At 35.5% G+C, this 22,829-nt stretch overlaps 1 protein-coding gene across 1 annotated transcript in view; it reads left to right on the plus strand.

The window, feature by feature from the left end:
• The first annotated feature begins 1,794 nt into the window (after positions 1-1,794).
• The window catches only part of LOC136041185 (endoplasmic reticulum-Golgi intermediate compartment protein 3-like), a 69,491-nt gene continuing 48,456 nt past the window's right edge, over positions 1,795-22,829 (plus strand). The window contains exons 1-3 of the mRNA XM_065725741.1: positions 1,795-1,952; positions 6,709-6,867; positions 17,635-17,857. Of these exons, the coding sequence (XP_065581813.1) occupies positions 1,865-1,952; positions 6,709-6,867; positions 17,635-17,857 (470 nt within the window). The 5' untranslated portion in view covers positions 1,795-1,864. The remainder of the gene's footprint in view (positions 1,953-6,708; positions 6,868-17,634; positions 17,858-22,829) is intronic.

Below are 22,829 nucleotides of genomic sequence, written 5' to 3' on the forward strand. Positions count from 1 at the left end.
TAAAGCTTTTAATTGTTTTAAAAAGTAGAATTGTGGCAAAAAGTCAAACTTTAGTGTAAAGAGCGAGGGATTGCGGAGTGGACAACCCATTTCATATACGGAGTAATTTCTGTTCGTTTTAAGTTTTAATGTCGCTCCTTACTTTCAGCTAAAAAAATTAGTTTTTTTTTAATTTAATTTCTGAACGTTTTTGAATTAATGCATGTTTGGTTTTGGCTCTCCGCACATAAATTATTAAAATGAAATTTGTATATTAATTCTTTTTTTGGCTAAATGACTTTCTCTTAGTTTTGATCAGACGATTTTGAGAAATAAGGGGTGGAGAAGGAGGCCTAGTTGCCCTCCAATTTTTCGGTTACTTAAAAAGGCAACTAGAACTTTTAATTTTTAACGAACGTTTTTATTAGTAAAAAATACACGTAACTTAAGAATTAACTTACGTAACAAACTTTCATAACCGTATATTTTTATTATGTATACGAGGGGGTTTGTCCCTCGTTAATACTTCACTCTTTACACTAAATCGTAAGTTTTGTCCCAATTCTTTAAGAATGACCCCTGAATCAGAAAGGCCGTAGAATAAATAGTTGAAATTACTAAAAATACTTTAGCATAAAGAGCAAGGTATTTATCTCCTTCTAAATACCTCGCTCTTTATGCTAAAGAATTTTTAGAACCCCTCATATGCGTAATAATCTCTGTTCGTTTTAAGTTTCAATGCTACTTCTTCCTTTCATTTGAAGAAACGTTTTCATGTTTATTTTTCATTGTTTTCTTATAGTAATGCTAGAGAGTCCTGCGCCCTTTTCATTGAATTTTTCTTCCCCCTTGACAGATTCCTCCAAGGAAAGATCCTCCAACATAGCCCCCTCTCCTCAGTCCCACCCCCAAACAAAATAAAATCCTGCTGAAAACGTCTGTACACTTCCCAATAACCATTACTATATGTAAACACTGGTCAAAGTTTGTAACTTGCAGCCCCTCCCCCAAGGATTGTGGGGGAGTAAGTCATCCCCAAAAGACATAGTTATTATGGTTTTCGACTATGTCGAACAAAATGGCTATCTCAAAATTTTGATCCGTTGACCTTGGGAAAAAAATGAGCGTGGGAGGGGGCCTAGATGCCCTCCAATTTTTTGGTCACTTAAAAAGGGCACTAGAAGTTTTCATTTCCGTTAGAATGAGACATCTTGCGATATTCTAGGGCCACTTGGTCGATACGATGACCCCTGGGGAAAAAAAAAACAAAAACAAACAAATAAACACGCACCCGTGATTTGTCTTCTGGCAAAAAATACAAAATTCCACATTTTTGTAGATAGGAGCTTGAAACTTCTACAGTAGGGTTCTCTGATACGCTGAATCTGATGGTGTCATTTTCTTAAAAAAATTAAATGAAATTAAGATTTATATTGTTATTTATATTGTTTAATTATTTAGATTTAATTCAGTTAATTAATTACTTAGATTGAATTAAAATATTTAGACTTGGGTGTTGTGAGTCTTGGATCCTCGATGTATATTTTTTTTCTTTTTTTCTTTTATTGATTTTTTAAGTATCATTTTTTAAGTTGGAGGTGCGGAGATCAGATGTACTCGGGTGAGGATTGGTGAGTAGAATCTAAATATATTTTAAGCGTGAATGTATTTAACGAATGTTATTTATATTTTTTTTCAAATAATGGGCCATTGATCCCTTTGGGATAGCTTTGTTTGTAAATGGATTCATACTGATAATAAAAGGAACTTGAACACGGAAAATTCGGGCCCGGTACTTTTTCTAGGCTGGCACAATCTTGAATTTTAGTAGAATTTTAAATATTAGGAACATTGGTTGATTTGACAAAGCTCAAGAAAAGAAAATATGAAAATCTTCTCAAAGTTGAGGAGTTTTGATGCATATCCAAAAACGTTAGAAGATTTCCAAGTTCAAACATATGGTGGAGCTGCAAGTAAGCGATTGTGTCATGGTCTAGGGCAGGGGTGAACAATTGCTTGCTAGACAAACTTTCTTTAATAATAATAAAAGAAATGTTACAGTTAGATTAATTAAAATTGAAGGGTTTCACGTTCTCTTAGAAAGTAATTGTGTTAGGTGAAATAGTCATTAAGAAATAAATCTAGAATCTAATGGCCCAAATGCCCAGGGAAGGTGTTTTAAGCTACTAAGCCTATCTATAAATTTAGTGATAACATGGATAATGGTTTGGCTCCTCCAAAAGAAACTATAAAATTTTGAAAATAACTTAAAAAAATTATAAAACACTTAATTGGAATGTAGGATATCATTGTTTAAAGCATTCAGTTTCATCTGTTTCCCCCTTAATGTTCAAATATATAGGCCTTACCCAAACTGTAAATTCTTCATGAATAATGAGGGCTAACCACTAACATAGAACCAAATATTCAATTAATTACATAGAGGCTAGTTAGATTCACCACTTAATTCCCTTTTTATGTTCTTTCAAAATACAATAGTTGTTTCAGTTGCAAATCCAATTTAAGACCTCAATTGGGCCCTAAGATGACTCCTAATTCCATAGAAATCACTTAGACACAGTGCTTTTCACATTTAATAGTCTCTTTTTCATTGACATTAGTTTTGGAAAGCTTAATTTCCATCATTTCAGTTGGATATTAAGCTATTGCAACTCTTTTTTATTTTAATTTAAAGAAATACATTTACAAATCTTTAAAACTTTACAAGTCAGGACTAAGCAAAATTATAAGGCTCAGAACACCTCTCTTGCATTTTAGCAGTTGTTAAATATTGTTCACATATAGCTAAACATATAGTTAAAATATTATTCTTTTAGGTCATTTTTGTCCATGGGTCTATTTAGGTCAAATGGGTGAATTCTATGCTATTAGCCTATAAACAAAGTGGGTAGGACTGGTAAGACTTCATGGTAAGTCTATCCTTTTCTTTGTTTTTGCATAGATTTATTTGACCTTTAAGCAGGGAATGAGTTGGATGAATGTCCAATTGAATGGAGTTGAGTTTCATGTGGGTTCATATTAATGGAGCTTGAGTTGAACAAAAGTTCTCTTAAACAGTGGTTGAGTTGTATAAAAGTTTTGTTGCATGAGGTTTAGTTGCATGATCTTTAGTCAAATAAGATTAAGTTGCACAGGGCCTCACTTGCACAAGGGCAAATTGTACAGAGGTTCAGTTAAACAAGGTTCAGATGCAATGAAACTTGTTTATAGATCATAACCATCTATTTGTAATAAAGCAGAATTTTGTTTTTTAAGCCAAATTACTGCTAGTGCTTAGATATGCAGTTCAGTTTTAAGGCACCACTCACCAAGGAATTCATATGGCATGTTTACAACATACAAGGAAGTATTTACAGTCATAAAAAACTAAATATATCTTGAAAAACCTTAAAGAATAAATAAAACAAATAAACATAGTATCAGTTTATACACCTAGTACCAGAAGGGATAAAAGTGGAAAGATGGCTTTAATTGTAACTGCCATGTGTAGTCTCCAAAATCAATAAAAACTCAGTCAGCTTAATGTGGCATTTGTTTTTTCAGTATTTTTTCCTCTTTACTTCATATATAAACAAAAACAAAGTTTAGTAATTTTAATACATAATAAATTATCTTATTGCCTCTAAACACTATAAATAACTAACCTTGAACTACTATTGACATTTTTAATGCTTTAAACCATCCACAAACAGCTCTCTTATTTTCTTTTTAGTATTATAATTTTCATAACTAGGTGCACATCTCTTTTAACATCATCACTAATAAAATCAATTCTTCAAGCTGCAAATGTTTTCCTCTTAGTTTTGATAAAATTACATCCTTCTTGTATCACTAGAAATGATCCAATGTGCTTCATTTCCATCTTCCATCCCTTGCTCAGCACTCTTTTAACAGCATGTTGAGCCTCCAATGATGGATCAGTCATCAAATTAAAAAATAAATCTTTTTTTATATACACTACATGAAAGACATATTTTTTAAAATGATGTAACTTGGGGAAATAGGTCACTCATAGATCTTTTTTATATTTTAGACTTAAGACCATCTACCCAATTGCTTTTTTTTACTGCCATCATATGTATTTATTGCAAAATTGAATCAAACTATAGACCAATATCAAACACTTCAATTTTTTCCAGAGTTATGGAAAAACTAATTGTCAAGAGAATACAAAATTATTTTGAATCAAATCTTCTTTGGCATCCATCTCAACACGGTTTCCATAAAAAACGTTCATGTAATACACAGCTTTTGGAAGTAATTACTGACTTCCATAGGATGGCAGATGAAGGTCTCAGGTTTGATTGCATTTATATAGATTTTTCAAAGGCATTTGATAAAATTTCCATTCCACTTTTACTTCAAAAGTGTGAGGTATATCACCTTGGTGCCAGACTGTTGAATTGGATTGGTGATTATCTAACAGGCAGGACGCAGAAAGTGATTGTAGGTGATGCTTTGTCCTCTGCCGAGATAGTTTTAAGTGGCGTTCCACAAGGTAGTTGCCTTGGTCCAGTACTTTTCTGCCTTTTCATCAATGACTTGCCTCTTGTTGTCCACCATTCCAAAATTAAAATTTTTGCAGATGGTGTAAAGCTCTACTGCTCCTTGACAAATTCAGATGAAGCTTTGTTGCTTCAAAAAGACTTTGATGCAGTGCACAATTGGTGTAATGCTAACTCCATGTTTGTCAATGAAAATAAGTGTAGGGTCGTCTATTACTTCGGCAAAGTAGAACAAAGTTACCAATACCATCTTGCTGGACATTCAATCTTACCTGTTGAAAATGTCCGTGACCTTGGTGTTCATTTTGATTCTAGTCTTAGGTTTGACAAGCATGTCTCTGAAGTAACTTGTAAGGCAAACTATCAGCTATTATGTCTTAGACAGAATTTCCGTAAGTTTAATCTCTGTTCATTCATTGCCATTTATAAATCAACAGTTTGACCAATACTCGAATACAATTCGTCAGTATGTTATCCATTGAATAAAAATGACAGAGCAAGGGTTGAAAAAATTCAGCAAAGAGCAACTAAGCTTGTACCTTATTTGAAACATTTGCTGTATGAAAATAGACTGCACAGGCTAGGATTGTCAAGTCTTCAATTCTGAAGGGATAGGGCAGACATTATTAACACATTCTGTATAATCAAAGGCATTGATAATATAAGTACATCACAGTTCTTCACATTTAATGACACTAACAGGACCCGTTATCACCCACATAAATTGTACCCCTCACTTTCAAAAAGGAAAATAGGCCAACATTCATTTTACAGCAGGGTGTGGAAGCCATGGAATGACCTTCCACCTAAAACATTTATAACAGATGACATAAACAGATTCAAAACAAAACTAGCTGAAAAAAATTTTTGAAAGTAAATCATTTTTAAATAATTTATAGTATTATTTGTCAGTGTTTGTTGTAGTCGCTATTTTCATTGATTTGTGTGTGTGTATTATGTTGTCAGTATTGTCATAACTTCTGTTTATTATGTTTATTGCGACAAGCTTGAAAGCTTATCGTATTTGGTATTAATAAATAAATAAATAATGCAGTAAATGCATCACATTTACAATGTGATGAAACTGTGAGCATACATGTATCTGTTGCCCAGTTCACAAACTTTTGTATGTATGTTTTGCACATCAGTGTTCATGCTATGAGGGAAATGTCTAACTTCTTTTCAATCTGATTGTTAAGTCTTCAACAGCTCCAAAATCTTTACCATGTTTCTGCATTTGTTTTCTAACATTCTTGTCATAAACTTTTGCCATTTCAATCCAGAGTAGATTCTTCCAACATGGGCCTTTTAATCCCCATTGGAGCTATTGAATTCGTCAGAATATCTTTAGGTTTATCACCGCTCTCATTTCCACCAATGATTTTTACTTTTTTGTCACTCATTATTCCCATTTGCATGGGCAACTATGGCTTATCAAATTTATAAAAAAGGCAAATCAATTTAATTAGAATCAATGTATGTCTCTGTGGTTATAATCTGCTTTATTTTTGAATTTGTCATTTTGAAATCCCTGAAAACAGGGATTGATATAGGGAAAAAACTTGGGGTAGGGGGTTAATGTGACAGTAGTGTCAATGAGAAAAATCTTTGGGGGGGGGGGGGGGTAATGTGACAAAGGTACCAATAGTTGACCAAATTGACAAATTTATTGTAAAAAAAGAGTGCAAAAAAAGGAAAAAAACAGGGACAGAGGGCACCAGAAAAATCTTGGGGGAGGGGGAGGCAGGCCTCCCCTCACCTCCAGCCCCTGGATCCACTAGTGTGACATCATCATGACTTGGTTATTATTTATCAGCTTATTTCACTGACCAATATTAGCTTAATGGGTTAGTAATATTAGCAAAATGAATACATTAGACAACCAATAATCATAAGGCTCTGAAAGTTCTTGTTTAATAATTTATCAAGCATCTTATCACTTAAAAAGTTAAAAGTTCAAAGACTAAATGAAAGCTGAAGTAGATAATTTTTCTTTAAATCCAAGAAATTGTATCAGCTTAAACTCTAATTTTAGTTCTAGTGGTTAGTGCTACTGTTATGTTGGCTCTACTCTTTGTTAAAATCTAATAATTTCTATTAATGTATGCTTTAATTTTAGCTTCATTGGTTATTACTATTATTATCCTTGCTCAACTCTTTGTTGAAATCCAAAAACCTTTATTAAGGTGTATTCTAATTTTAGTTTCAGTTGTCAGTGCTATTGTGATGTTTACTCTACTTTTTGTGGAAATTCAGGAATTTACCTCAGTTCATCAACAAGAAGAGCTATTTGTTGACACAACAAGAGGTCAAAGAATGAAAATACATTTTGATGTCACTTTCCCAAAGATATCCTGCTCTTGTAAGTAGCTACTGATTATGTACTCTTTTAGTACTGTTGAATAAAAGCAGGACCAAATAACATCCACACAACTAATTCTAGATTATGTACAATTATGCATATAATTAATTATCTATATATAAAATGACTATATATATATATATATATATATATACATATATATATATATATATATATATATATATATATATATATATATATATATATATATATATATATATATATATATATATAGATATATTCTGTATTTATCTATAGATAGATATAATGCCTAGGAGCTCAGGTACCAGGACTTGACATGTCACAGCCTTGTATATATCTGACTATCTAATTAAGCATTCACGTAATCATTGTGTTATTCTTTAGTTTTAAGCCATGAGGTATCAAATTAGCAATTTCAATTGAACTGAAAGATTTTGGCATATCCATTTTTTTAGGAGTTGTTTTCTCCTCTGACTTGTTGTGATTCTCACTGTTGCTTTGCTTCTAACTGCAGATTTTGTTACAGTTTGAGGTGATCATCCCTGTTGCTTTTCTTCTAACTGCAGATTTTTTTGTCTATCATTTTCATTTGGGATTCATTGTGATGGCTGTTGTCACATGTAGATATCATGGGGAAAATTCTTTTTGTTCTTATAGGCCTAATTTTAGAAGAGAAAAAACAGCTAATTTGCCATGAAGATTGTTATATTCACTGTTAACTTGATTTCTATATCTAAATAACACATGAGAACGTATTTTTTGAATTACTACTCCTTTTTCCTCCCAAGGACACTGCAGAAATTTTGTTGTATTTAATTGAAGCTTTCAGAATTTGATCAGACAATGAAAAAGTGCACAAACAATGAAAATTACAGGCGTAAACATGAGTTTAATTGAAAATAGTAAAACAATTTTTCAATTATTGTTTATGCCCAGTTGTTGATAAACAAATCTGTTCTCGTGATTGTTGATTAACATTCTTTATGCAATTTGTTTGCCAGAAAAGACCCAAAGAACAGAGACCAAAGAGGCATTTCATTTAGCATTGCGGTGTTGTCATCATGTCGACATTTTAGTCTTTAGCATTTTATTTGTGCCTTTTTACGTCCACTTAAATAGTTTATCAGACATACCATTTTGGTACAGTTTCAAATATAACACTTTTAATGTTACCGTATATTATACTGAACCAACTGCAAGTTAACTAATTGATCTTAGTGCTCCTTATCCTTTCTTCAACACAAATAAACGATCATTTTTTATAAATAAATATCCGCAAATCACCTTCCATTTGAATTTGTTGCTTGAATTTATAATGTCTATGTTGACAAGGAAAACAAAGGGCTATTATTTTTCAAATGATCATAGTAACAAACTTCAAGGAAGGGCCCAAGAGGAATCAAAACTCTGAAAAAAAGAATTTTGATAACAATTAACACATCAAAACAATTGACTTTTTTTGCTGATTCTATATATATATATATATATATATATATATATATATATATATATATATATATATATATACATATATATATAATTCTTTAAGTTTAATGTTACTCATCAAATGTTACATGCCTGATAAGACTTGCCTGATTTTAGAAAACGGGGATAAAGACCCCCAAAGTAATCAGTGTGATCAGTGATCAAAGACCTCATTGATCCTAATGAAAATCACAATATCAGATTCAGCATATCAGAGAACCTTACTGTTGAGGTTTTAAGCTCCTATCTGCATTGATGTGAAATTTTATACTTTTTGCCAGAAGAAAGATCACAGGAGCGTATTTATTTGTCTGTTTGTTATTTTTTTTTCCTATGGATGATCGTATCAAACCAGTCGCAATAGAAAACATGGAGAGGGCTCACTCGGACATTACTTAAAAGTTTTAATACCCTTTTTAAGTGGCAAAAAGATTGGAGAGTGAATAGCCCCCATTCAGTGTCCCTTTCCCCTGAAAAGCATCTGCTTAGAATTTTGAGATAGCCATTTTGTTCTGCATAGTTGAAAGATCCAATAACTTTGGCTTTGGGGATTTCATGACCCTCAGCAGCTCCTGGGGAAAGGGATGTAAGTTATGCAATTTGCCCATTGTTTGGATATAGTGTTTGTTATTTGGGAATATAGATTTCGGGAGGCAATTTTCTATTGGGGGGGGGATTTTAGACGTGCAGAATTTTCCATTCAGGATTCCCCGACAAGATCTGAATAACCCTCGGAAATAAAAAAAAAACAGTTTTCCAAATGAAAGTAAGGTGCAACATTAAACATTTAAATGAACAGGAATTATTTTGTATATGACCAATACTCCCTTCTCCTCTACCCCTTGGTCTTTACACTAAAGTTTGACTTTTTCCCAATTCTTAAAGACGACTACTAAAACACAAGGGCTGTTGAACTGGATTAAGAAGCTTTTTAAAGCATTAAAAAACCTTAGCTGAAAGAGTGAGGAGTATGGAAGGAGACAGCCCCCCTATTATATGGAATAACTTCTGTTCATTTTAAGTGTTAATGTTGCTCCTTTAGTGTTGCTCCAAAGACTGCTCTAGGAGACGACGCGAAGTGAACATCATATCAACATTTGATAAGTCGAACGCTCGTGGTACTGACAGAGAATCAAAAAAACATAGAATTTCTTGTCGTGTTGACAAAGATGTGGATTCAAACTCGGCTTAAGAATATTAATAGAGGAGGACATGGCAGTACGAGACATAATTCGGTGGCTGTATTGATACTTTCTTTAATGACCCTGAATTTTTTGTATTTATGAAAGGCTTTGGATTAAAGGAAAGCAATTTCGTTTTTTAACATATATCAGTTTTCAAAATAGCTACGTAAGTTGGTGAAGTGGTCCAGCAATAAACAAAAAAGATATGGAAGTATGTGAGCTTTGATCTTCACAAGACAGTGGAAAATTTTTGGTTTCCTCGTTTTTAAGGTTTTCTCTTCTCAGTAATGATGTCTATTTTATGCCATAGAATATTGTGGAAAGAATTCGGTTTAGATTTACGAAAAGAGTCTTGATTGTGTTACAGGAGCAACACTAGTTTTCATTGTGATTCTTTATGTATTTTTCATTAGTTATATTAATTTATTTTATTTATTTAATTTATTAATATGTTGTAGTTTTCATTATGTTTTCATTATGTTTTAGTTGTTTCTACGAGCCATGTTTCTGCTACGAGTGGAAAGCTCCCTTCAAGCAGGCAATCTAACAGACAGTAGTTTTAAGCTTGAGTTAGAAGTTTTCTGAAAGGACTTCAGATATGCGAGTGCTTCCTGGTTCCATGACCAAAATATTTTCTTAGAACAATAAATAGTAAAATTTGAGGCCCAAAAAGAAGCATTTTTCCCCACGAGTACTTTCCCAATTTTCCAATGGATCCGACCCGTGGTCTCTACTTTTCCCCATTTCCTCATTTTTCCCGGTGCTATTGTCTACTCGTACTTTACAGTTGGATTTTTCCGTTTAGCTTGCTATTAGAGCTTTTGTCTTAGAGACTGAGGTATAGGAATGGCGTCACATGAACATCTGAAAATGTGATATTTCTCACAGCTAAAAAGTGGTGGTCCCTACTTTACCACCACCCCTCCGAATTCTCCAGATTTTTGTCATCTAATGTAGCGAATCCATACTGCTGGGAAGTCCAATATTAAACCACATTTATTTATTTTTAACCCGTCATACAGTACAAAAAAGGTGAACAAACTGAACAACTTGTACATTCATACAACTTTAAATATCACTATATAAAAAGAGGAAACCATGGATGAACACTATTTTTGCTATTATGTTTCGAAAAACGTTTTGATAGAACTATTGTTTGGTCGACCATATTATAATTGCGGATTGCTGCTGAATTTCGGATCCACGGGCGTATAGGAGTGCTGTTATTGATGTTAAAAGTAAAGATCGCCATCTAGTGGTGTCTAGGATTAATTTAAAGCTGAAATTTCGGAAGGGTAACTACATCCCAAGAAGTTATAATGTTGGTAGACTCCAGGATGAGGATTTGAGTGAGACTCTCCAGGAACAGTTGAATACTAAACTGGAGAGTTTACAATTTGACAGTATAGAAAATGGATGGAATAATTTTTGGAAAACAATTTGTGAAGTTGCTGATGATGTCTTAGGGAGAAAAATTAGGAAAGCAGCTAGGAATATTAGTGAAGCTTTACGTGTAATTGAGAGGAGAAGGGGCTTGTACAAGAGTTATCTGAGTGATAGATCATGTGAAAACAAGAGGAATGTGAAGAAAGTGGAGAAAGCATTAAAATATCAAACCGCGACATACCCTCTGATCAAGCCCTCGCGAAAATGAATCTATCTCCACTTAAAGTTCGGCTTGGACACCTAATTCTGCAATTTGGAAAATCTGTTCTAGCCAATACGAGCCACCAATCAGTACTACCCGAACCAGCCCCTTCCAATAGTCGAACTCGGCTACAAAATAAACTTCTGCCCCCTAAAATACGAACTAATCGTTACGCCAACTCATTTGTGCATTAGCATTAGGATGCAAATATTTTCTTGGACTGTTCAACATCCCCCACAACAAGCCCTGTTTGTTTCAATTTCACGCACCAAATAGCTCCGAAGGTATTGCTATTACGCCCTTTTGACAACCTGTACACAGACAGTGTGCAGTGATGTAAGTTCACCCTCTCCCCTCCAAAAAACCTTGAAAATTTTACCTTCATACCCTTAGGCACTCAAAATAGTAGTATTGGTATTACTGGTAGTGGTATTAATAGTAATAGCAGTAGTACTAGTAGCAGCAGTAGCCTAATATTAACGTATTGCCTTTACAAGTAGCTACAATTGAAGTAGTAGTTGAAGTAGTAGTAGTCGTAAATATAATAGTGATAGTAGTATTAATACCAGTGTGCACATATTGCTTTTTGGTCAGATGATCTTGCCCTTTTAGCTTTCTATGAAAGTTCCAACTTCATACCCAGATTAATTTTTGAGATACGCTCTTTTTACAGTGTACATGCACATAGGGTTTTTTCAAAATTGTAAATTTTTTCAAAATTGTAAATGGAGTAATGTGGTAGTAGTAGTAGTGGTTGTAGTTGTAGTAGTAGTGGTACCGTATAAATATTGCCTTTTTGATCATCTCCCTTATCATATCCTGCAAGTTCCAAATTAATATACCCAGTCATTCCTGAGTTACGCTCTTTTGACAGTCCGTATGCACTTAACGTGTTTTGATTTAGTTAAACACTCCTCTCTTCATTCTATGAAAGGCTCACCTGAATGCCCTTCACCTTTTTGGAAAGCGAGTTCAAACATGCATACCTTTCTCAATAGCATTACTGCCCTTGGCCTGAGGACTGTGGGAAGGTTGACATCCCCTAAGACATAATTACTGGACCTTTCAACAATGCTGAACAAAATAGCTTCCTTAATATTTTGATCGGATGTGTTTTGGGTAATGATAGGCTTTTGAGGGGAGGGGTTAGTTGCCCTCCATTCACTTTTGACTCATAAAAAGAGCACCAGAACTTCCGACTTACAATCAAATGAGCCCCACTCGATCCAAAGTTTATCCGATCACTCGTTCCATCGAAACCTTTTATGCAACAGGGCATAGCTTAAAATCCTTGTCCCTGGACTATGGTGGTTTGTTTCTACCCTGAAAGCGCTGTTATATGTTCTTTTGACTATTGTGAACACAATGTTTATATCACAATCTTGTTTCGAATGTGTTTAGGGAAAAGAGGGTGTCAGGGAGGGGGGCTAGTTTCCCTTAACCACTTTTAACTCTTAAAAGGGAAATAGAAATTCAACTTCCAATTGAAGGAGCCTCCTCTACACTTCAAACAACCACTCTTCCATAAAATCTTATATGCTCCCGGGGGATAACTTGCAACGCTTGCCCCCAGACTCTGGGGGGATTGTGTCAACCCCAATGGCCTTTTTAGGTGACCTTTGGACTGTTTTTCAACAAATCGCCATCTCAAAATTTCTGTTCGATGCATTTTGCAAAAGCAGGACGCAAGGGAGGGGGGACTGATCTGTCCTCCATTCACTTTCACTCGTAAAAAGGGCACTAGAACTTATGCTTTACAATCCAATGAGTCTCCTTTGAAATTTATACGACCACCCTGATATAAGAGCCTTATATATCCCCGGGGCATGACTTATAACCCTTGCCCTGATGGCTGTGGGGGGGGGGAGGGCATCCTCAAAGACATAATGACTGGACCTTTCAACTACTCTGAACAAAATGTCTATCTCAGAATTGCGACTGGATGTGTCTGGGGAAATTATGGGATATGGAGGGGGCTGGCTGGCTACCTTACTTTCGACTATTAAATAGGGCACTAGAGCTTTCAATTTCCAACGAATGAGTAACTTTTGATGATTCTATAGTAAATCCTTTTATACCAAGTGCCCTGGTCTAAAAAAAAATAAATAAAGAGTACATAAAATAAATAGTACATTGTGCCCATAACGCTCTTTACTTAGGCAGCGATTTTGCACTGCCTGAGAAAATACTAACGCCTTTTGATTTCTTTCTCTTTCTGAACCAATGTGCGAACGTTCCTTTTCAACTATTCGATCCAGAATTTAACGCTCTAAGAACGTGACTAATTTAATTCTATCCTTAAGGTAATACTCGAAGTATACTTAATATTTGACACACTGGCAATACTTAAAGATATAGTGGTATACTCAGCTAATTATTTTTATGTTTCTTTTGATTAGTTCAGGTATATTTCGGGAACCGAACGATTGCAACTATGGCCTATGCAACATTATACAGTCAAATACAAATTTATGCAGGTAGATTTGTGGCAAATATCTACATTTTCAAATAGTTTAGCCTCTCTGAAAGTGAATCAACACTTGATGACTTTTTTTTATGCTCTTTCCAAATTCAGTAATTGCTTCTGGGGGAATTACATTTTGAACCCTGTGGACTTGTGACCCAAAATAGAGAGACTCATGTGTCTTATTTTTAAAACTGCCATTAGACTGGTGGACCGTATTCGCCATTCTGATAGAGTATTATTCAAACAGATATGCCTGTGCTGCGCGAAGCGCGACACGCGCTGAAAGTTTTCGTGTATGGCACATTTTTTTTCCGAAAAATCCATTTTTAGAGCTTTGTTTGGTACAAATCAAGATTTTTACCTAGCAACACTGACCAAGACTGTTTGAAATAGTCTTTCCATTTAGTTTTACGCGTCTAATCATAATTATGATGTTAAAATAAAAACACAAGTCATTTATAAATTCTGTTTTTTTTTTTTGTCGACAGGCATGACTGTGGTGTGGTTTGGGAATTGAGAATTTTCTAATGTTCTTTGTCCATCACCCCTGTGTGAAGTGGACAATATTGACCACAGTCACCATATTCGATCGGGTTAATAAATGCCAAGTCAGGGGGAAAAGGAAAAACGTCAATGAAAATATCTTCTAAGCCCATCATAAATTAGTTTATACTATCTTCAATTTAGTCAGTGCTCACACAGACAATTCAAACTAACACGCCTACTGACTTCAGTTTATCCCCGTGATGTAAACAATTTGGACTTGTTTAAGACAGTGAAAAGTAGAGCAATATATATGAAAATAATACTAGCTTTTCCAAAGGGCACCGGTAATAGCCCTTCTTCGCTAGTCAATTTTTCTCCTGTTTCGGATCAGTATTGAGTAAAATAGAATTAAATAGGTTAAAAATTTTTGATAGGAGGAAAATTTCCAATTAAATTTAGACCATTTTGTAAGAAAAGTCTAAATAATATCATAATCCTTGCTTGGCGAATGGATAGTGTGAAACTTGGAGGAATCTGGGGAAGGTAAACAGGAAGGGTGTGCGAAAGCACAGGATGGCTGGCCCCCAACCCCCCATTGCACTTCCTGGCTGAAGGGCCAAGAAACGGAGATCAGCACCGCCGGTACAGACTGTAAAGTCTAATGCCGTATCCTTTACCTTTACCTTTAGTGTGAAACTAGCGAATCCCTTGATATAATTATACTGCGTTTTTAGTGTGAATTACAGTGTTAGACTTTTCGTAAAGTTGCCAGTCTCAAAGCGAACATATATGCACTATTAAAACTGTATTACATATAAATGATGAAGTCAACAGCCTCGTTTTTCTTCTGTTTCGCTAAGGATGGCAAATATACTATACAGTTCCGACCCCGACTTTAGACTGCTCAAACAATGGTCATAGGAGACTCCCGAAAACCTAGTCGGTCGAAATTTCCGAAGGACACAATTAGTCCTTGGTTCTTTGCTCTTTCCTCGCCGCCAATTCGAGAGTCCTTATTTGTTTCTTTTCTTCTGGTGACTAATATGATTAAGTCAAGGGTGTCATATGAACTGAGGTAGGGGAAGCAGAGTTAAATAGCTCACTGGGTCATTTTTTCTGAACCTATTACCAAGTCTCATACCTTGTAGTGCTAACATGTCCCTTGGAGTCAAGGGGACACAAAAACAGTTATCTACTAGATAACTACTTAGTAGTCTATTCGTTAGTCCGAGGCTGTCAGTCAAGTGCTGCCACTGAGGAAGCTTTGATCCTTGCTCCTTGTAACTTTCGCTGTACCACTGGTGATGACAACACTTCTCTCGCTGGCTCTCCAGCAAGAGGCATAAGAAAGGCAGTAAACAAAAAGTCAAAAATTTAGTACAGCTCAGTTCGTTTAATTACAAAATTATATAATTGATAACATCGATCCAAGTGGCTGCCCAAAGAAAGACATGAAAGCACTTGACACTGGGTGACCACATGCATAACAAACACTTGCCAAATAAGCAAAACTATCATAAAACAAACAAAAAAGGATATAAAACAACGAAATTACGATCAATCTATCTCATGAAGATTAAAACAAGTATGCAAAAAAGAATAATAATAGCTAAAAAGAAAAGAGAAAGTCAAATCAGTTTTGTTTTTCTTGTATTTCGTTGAAGATGGTGAGTATTCGACACGGTTCTGTTTCGGGTTAGAGGTGAAAAACATGTTTTTCTAGACAGCAAATTAGTGTTCAAAATCTGAAAAATCTTCTTATATATGCACTGATAAAAATACAATCAATGTGCCAGTGGTGTTGATAACTGGCGAGGCATCAGCCTGCTCTCGATTCCTGGCAAACTGTTGTCCCACATTATCCTGTCCCGAATACAACGTCACCTAGATGAATACCTGCGTGATGAACAGCATGGCTTCCGCCCAAACCGCTCTTGCACAGACCTGATATTTACCCTGCGAATGCTCACGGAGGAGAGCTGAGAGTGGCGCAATAAACTACATGATCTTCATAGGCTTCGAAAAAGTGTTCGACTAATTAGACCGCCAGTCTCTCTGGAAGCTCCTTCGCGACTATGGCATGCCCGACATCACAGTAAATCTCATCAAGGCGATGTATGAAGATACAACCTGTTGTGTTAAGACAGCAGAAGGAAATTTGCGTAAATTTCCCATCCTCTCCGGGGTGAAACAAAAGTGCGTGCTATCTCCGCTACTGTTCGTAGTCGTCATCGACTTCATATTGAGAAGTGTCGACTCAAGTGGGCTACGCCTAAATGATCGCCTGCTGAACGACATAGATTTTGCTGACGATATTGCCACCCTCGAAACCTGCAAATCACGGCTTCAATCGTTCTCACGGCTTACGAGCGTTCAACAAAAAGCAGAAGGTTTTGGACTCAATATCAACTCCAGTAAAACCAAAGGCACGGCAACTAGCGATTCACCTATGAACATCAAATGTAATGACAACGACGTGGAACAAGTGGTCCATTTCAAATATCTTGGCAGAACCATCGAGAACACGGGATCCACAGCCAAAGAAATCATCGCCTGAATTGAACAGGCTAGCAGCACTTCAACAGGCTCAAAAAAGTTTGGAGGTCGATTACTTTCTCTCTGTGGCTTAAACTCCGCCTGTTCAACAGCTCCTGCCCGTCCTCCTCTATGCATCTGAAACATGGCATCTCAACTAAGAACAAGTGAGGAGAATTCAGTCTTTTGGAAACATGTGCCTACGTAGACTTCTCGGCATCCACTTTACCCAGAAGGTAACGAACGAGCACATTAGAAACATCACAGTTCAACCGTTCCTCATCGGGACCATACGAAGGTGTAGATAGAGCTACCTCGGACATGTGCTGCGCTTGGATGGTTCCAGAATCCCCAAATCTACATTTTTCCGGTTACCTGAAGGCATCCGCCACAGAGGAAGACCCAAAAATAGACTCCGTCGTACCTACAACAACGACCTGCGGCACCTTCACGCCTCAATACAGCCTGAGTGGGAAGATGTCGTGGCAGCCGCAAATTTCAGAGACGACTGGAGACTCTTCTTCGACGCCCTGGGCACCTCTGGAGGCACAGGAGGATCTAAGGTCTAATGTTGATACATTTTTGTGCATACTATGTCATTTTTTTTACGTTTAAACCCACTCCCTTGTAATTCGAAATAAGTGTAATATATGTATGTATGTATATATTTCCAAAAAAAGCCATCGGGCCATAGAAAAAACAAAAACAAAAAAAAACAGAACATAAACATAACAAAACCAGTAAAGAAACACAAATAAATTAAAAAGAAAAACTTACTTATATATGAATCTTTACGATTTTTTTGTAGATCTCAGTGTAGATGCCATAGATGCATCGGGAAGTCAGAAATTTGGCCAAAAAAGCCATCGGGCCATAGAAAAAAAACAGAACCTAAACATAACAAAACCAATAAGAAAAACACAAATAAATTAAAAAGAAAAAACTTACTTATACATGAATCTTTACGATTTTTTTTGTAGATCTCAGTGTAGATGCCATAGATGTATCGGGAAGTCAGCAATTTGGCATTGATCACAATATTTTTAAGCAAAGTCTCAATTTGGACGGTGAGCCCTTAGAATTGGAACCAGAAAAGGAATTGGTTAATTTTGCATCAAATGCCACAAGTTTAGAAAGAAATAATACAGAGATAGCAGAAGTCAAATGTAGGTCTTGCTACGGAGCAGAAACAGAGGACCATAAGTAAGAGGGCTATTTTTTTTATTGAGTTTGCCAGATTGTCGAATTTTATAAAATAAAAAGTGTAGCAAAGGAATATAAATAGGCATTTTGGTCTTGATTAGACTCCTCTAATGACACGTGAACAGATTGATTTTTTTTGTGTATGTACGTTAACTTGTTTTTTTTATAGATGTGTTTTTGGTAAGATATTTGTTTTGGTGCATTTGAATCACGATTTATGCAAATGGTTTTCAAACTTAGTATTGACTGTTACTCTACGATAATTATGACATTCAGTAAACCTAGTGTTTTCATGCTAAATTTTTATTTATAAAAAGAAATTTAAGAAGCTCAAGGACTCTTAAGAAGGTCAAGTTTCGACATTGCCGTTTCCCATTCGGAACAAATGACGTCCCTCCTCGTTTTTGTATCAAATAAAGCCCTTTTGAAGGATATATGCCTATTATGAGATTTGGCTCATTGACCATTCTAAAGGCGGAAATTTAACAGGAAGAGAATAAGCTATAAAAATATGATTTTTGTATCATATAAGATATATTATATACAATATAATTTTTATAAATAATTTGTACATAAAATTATATAAATAATTTAAAAAATAAGAATAAAAATGAAAATACCTTGAAAAAGAAGAGATTAAAAACGAGACCCAGTTTGACAGCTGAGTTCCAGGCTTTCATTGCTATGTACTGGGATAAGAATAATAGTTTAGCTGTACGTGACTGCCTTAGACGTGGCAGTCATTCATTCTGATAAAGAAATTCTGTTGCAAAAGCTTTAATAAGGTATTGATATATAACTGCTTAGGAAAGGCTACTGACTGATTTTCAAGGTTATTGTCGGCTGTCAGTAGATTAGACTGTGGATAGAGGTAGTGACATTAAACATTTGACAGTTCACAGATTGACGGTAGATTTAAAGAAATACAAGGTGAGAAAAAGGGATAAATAAAGGAACTAAGTAAGTTTTACATTACGCTGACACATGACTAAGGGTATTTTCCTCTTTATACAATAGAACCAATTTTTTTCAATGTTCATTATTTTTCAAACATTTTCTTCAAAATATACCCTATAATTTGTTTCTCTTAAACTTTAGAAGCAAGGATGTTTTTTTTCAAATTTAGTATTTTCCCTTTCCTGCTTCCTGCTTTATTTTCTGCTTTGCTGCTGTAAAGCCTTACCGCTAGGAAGACTGAAGATAGGGGCTTTAGAATGTTATCTATGCTTTAAAATACTTTCAACTTCCTTGAGCCTTAATTTGGACCGAAATCAGTTCCTGTAATTTAAATTTAGTAGAACATGAACTTCCCGAATTAATAGAAAGCATCTCTTCTTCACTTTTGCAACGAGTGGAATGTTCCCTTCAAGCAGTTTTAAGCTAACAGTAGTTTTAAGCTGGAGTGAGAAGTTTTCTGAAAGGACTTAAGATATGCGAGTTCTTCCTGGTTCCATTGCCAAAATAATTTCTTAGAACAATAAATAGTAAAATTAAATAAAATTGCTTTCCCAATTTTCCCATGGGTCTGACCCGTGGTCCCTACTTTTTACCATTTTCCCGGAGCTTTTGTCTACTCGTACTTTACAGTTGGAACTTAAGGTTTAGTTTGCTGTTAAGAGTTTTATATTAGGGACTGAGGCATAGGAATGGCGTCACATAGGCATCCGAAAATTTGATATTTCTCGCAGCTAAAAAATGGTTGTCCCTCCTTTACCCCCGCCCCTCCAAATTTTCCAGATTCACCTCATTTAATTTAGCGAATCTGTAATGGTGGAAAGTCCAATATTAAACTACATTTATTTATTTTTAACTCGTCTTGCAATACATAAAAAGTACACAGAGACGGGGTACACACAGAAAATGACAGAAAACGAAATAAGGGAAAAGAAGATACATCACGACATTTTTCAGAACAGTTATTAAAGGACGTCTATAACACACTGAACAGCTTTTGCTTTTTAAATATCACTGTTTAAGAATGGGATACCATAGATTAAAACTAATTTTGCTCTATCAAAATTTTGCTATTATTCGGTCGACTATATTATAACTGCGGACTACTGCTGAATGCCCGGTCTACGTGGGTAACGTAGTGCTGTTAAGATGTCAAAAGTAAACATCACCATCTAATAGTGTCTATGATTAATTTAAAGCTGAAATTTCGGAAGGATAACTACCTTCCGGGAAGTTATGATGTTGGTAGACTCCAGAATGAGAATTTAAGAGAAATTTTCCAGGAACAGTTGAATACTAAACTGGAGAGTTTAAAATTTGATAATTTAGAAGATGAATGGAATGATTTTAGGAAAACAGTTTGTGAACTTGCTGATAATGTCTTTAGGAACGCAGATAGGAATAGTAGTGAAAAAGCTTTATGTTTAATTAAGAGAAGGGGCTTGGACAAAAGTTATCTGAGTAATAGATCATATGAAAGCAAGATGAATGAGAAGAAAGTGGAGAAAGTGTTAAAATATGGACTAAGAAGGTTCGAAGTGGAGGCTATTGATGAAATCGTCCAATATCTGGAAGATGCAGCTAGATGGCATAATAGTAAAATATTGTACTGGCACGTTAAGAAATTGAGAGGGAGTAATCGATCCGGACTTGTCACAGTTAAACATAGGAACGGGGCCACAATTATTGATACGGAAAGAGTTAAAGAGAGATGGGCAAAACATTTTTGAGAGTGTGCTAAACTGAGATAGAGTTGCAGGAAAAGATGTCAGGGTTTGCTGATGAAAATATGAAAAAGTTAGCGATACCTTGGGTTTGCACGAAGATATGTTTAGTGAGGAAGAATTATCGACAGTATTAAAAGGATTAAAAAACAATAAGGCCTCAGGTGCTGATAATGTGGCAAATGAGTTTCTTAAATATGGTGGCTCTGAAGTTAGAAATAAGCTACTGAAAACTATGAATGTTATTTTTGAGAAAGGGCCTAGCAATTTTAGGAAAACCCTAATTAAACCACTGTATAAGAAAGGTGATAAGAGTGAGTGTGGTAATTATCGGGGCATTAGTCTAATCTCTGTAGGTAGCAAATTATTTAGTAATATGAGACTTTTTAGACTGAGAGATCCTGTTTACAAAGTGATAGACAAAGAACTGTAGACAAAGAACAGTACGGTTTTAGAAAGGATGGGTGCCTTGTCGACGAAATTTTCACTCTTGGGGTTAATAACTGAGAACTGACTGAATTATCAAACACCTTTGGTCCTCAGTATTATAGATTATGAGCATGTATTCGGTTCTGTTGATAGAAATGCTTTAACGAAGTGTCGTACCAGACCAATACATTAAAGTGTTTAGTGCTATGTACGAGAATTACACTGCTACGTTTAAGATAGGAATTGAGGTTAGCAGCTAAAGTTCGTATTAACTCAGGAGTCAATCAGGGTTATGCTCTACCCCCAATTATATGGATAATTTTGATGGAATTTGTCTTAAGGAGCACAGAAAAGGCAATGGGAGAGTATGGAATCAAATGGGGAAAGAAAATTTTCCTGGACGCAGATTATGCTGATGATTTAAGCATCCTAGACGAAATTTTTAGCAAAATGGATTTACTTTTAGAGGTTTTGCGAGGTCAGGGTGCTAGACCAGGCTAGGAAATTTCTTTTAAGTAGACTAAATCTCTAAGGCTAGGAATAAGTGAGAATGAAAATCTGACGTTGGGTAACGAAAAGATTAATCAGGTCCAAAACGCAAGGGATAGGACGTTATCAGCGCTCACTAGTCATTTCAGTTACGTTTAAGAGAATTGGGAGCTATATTGGAGTTTTGAATGATTACTAGAGCTGATCCCTAGCTACAGTATCCTAGCTTCCCTTACCGTGGTAGTATTATTAGTAAAGACGGTGGGAGCAGTGAATATTTTCAAAGTAGATTAGCCTTTTCTCGGTATGTTTTTCACAGTTAAAAAAAGTTTGGAAGAATAGGAAGATAAGTCTACAAACCAAGATTAGAATATTGGAAGGTATAGTGAGGACAGTGGTCAAATATGGTTCTGAAGCATGGTTGCTCCGAAAAGCGGATGAAGATTTGCTAGATGTTTTCTAGAGAAATTGCCTATGGATTGTTCTGGGTACCCAACTGACTGACCGTATTTCAAATAGTAGGCTATACAAAAAATGCGGTTCAATCGTGCTTTCTAGGGCTATAATGAGAGAAAGGTTGAGATGGCTTGGGCACGTTCTACGGATGACGGATGACAGATTGCCGAAGATTATCTTTTGGCCAACCTTCAAGGGCTAAAGAGAGAGGAGGTTGTCCGAGGTTGGGGTGGGAGGGTGTTAGAAAGAAAAATTTAAGGGAAATTAGAACTTCCTGGGAGGATGTAAAGAGGGTCGCTTTGAATAAATTGTGATGGCAGTTGAGCGTGCGTAGCTCTGTTGGCCTCAGGTGGCTTGGTGCTGTGGTGAGTTTTTAGTAGTAGTGGTAATAGAGTTCACGTTTATCTGTTTGTGAAAAAAATCTTGTAAAATGGTGCTGTGTATAGAAAATGGGGTGATGCTGTTGAATTATACAGTTTAGCGAGGATTATTCGGTTGAAATGTTTTTAATTTCCGACAATTGAAGCATAAGACGCACTACAATTTTTTTCAAGGTGGAAAATTAGCATCAAATGGGTTTGTTTTAGGAATGGTCCGATCGGTAGACCAAGATAAGCAATATTTTCAAATGACTGTCCTGAAGAACATCCCGTTTTGACTGACGGGGTGGTATCCGAATTTTCCTAATTTTATAGAAGAACCTCAGGTTTTTTTAGAGTTAAATCCCAACTGTAGTTTAGAATATTCACTCCCAAGTATGCTGAGGTTTTCTGAGTAATGCTGAGAATGACAGACAAGTGTCAAGTTTGTTGCTGCCTCAATGCACGATGATATGCATTTTGATTGATCATCTAAGACAGCGTTGTTGACAAGAGTTCGCGAAGTGATAACACCTTAAAGCGTGCATTTATTAACAGAAA

Source organism: Artemia franciscana, unplaced genomic scaffold, assembly GCF_032884065.1.
Source record: "Artemia franciscana unplaced genomic scaffold, ASM3288406v1 PGA_scaffold_1179, whole genome shotgun sequence".
Classification (NCBI taxonomy): domain Eukaryota; kingdom Metazoa; phylum Arthropoda; class Branchiopoda; order Anostraca; family Artemiidae; genus Artemia; species Artemia franciscana.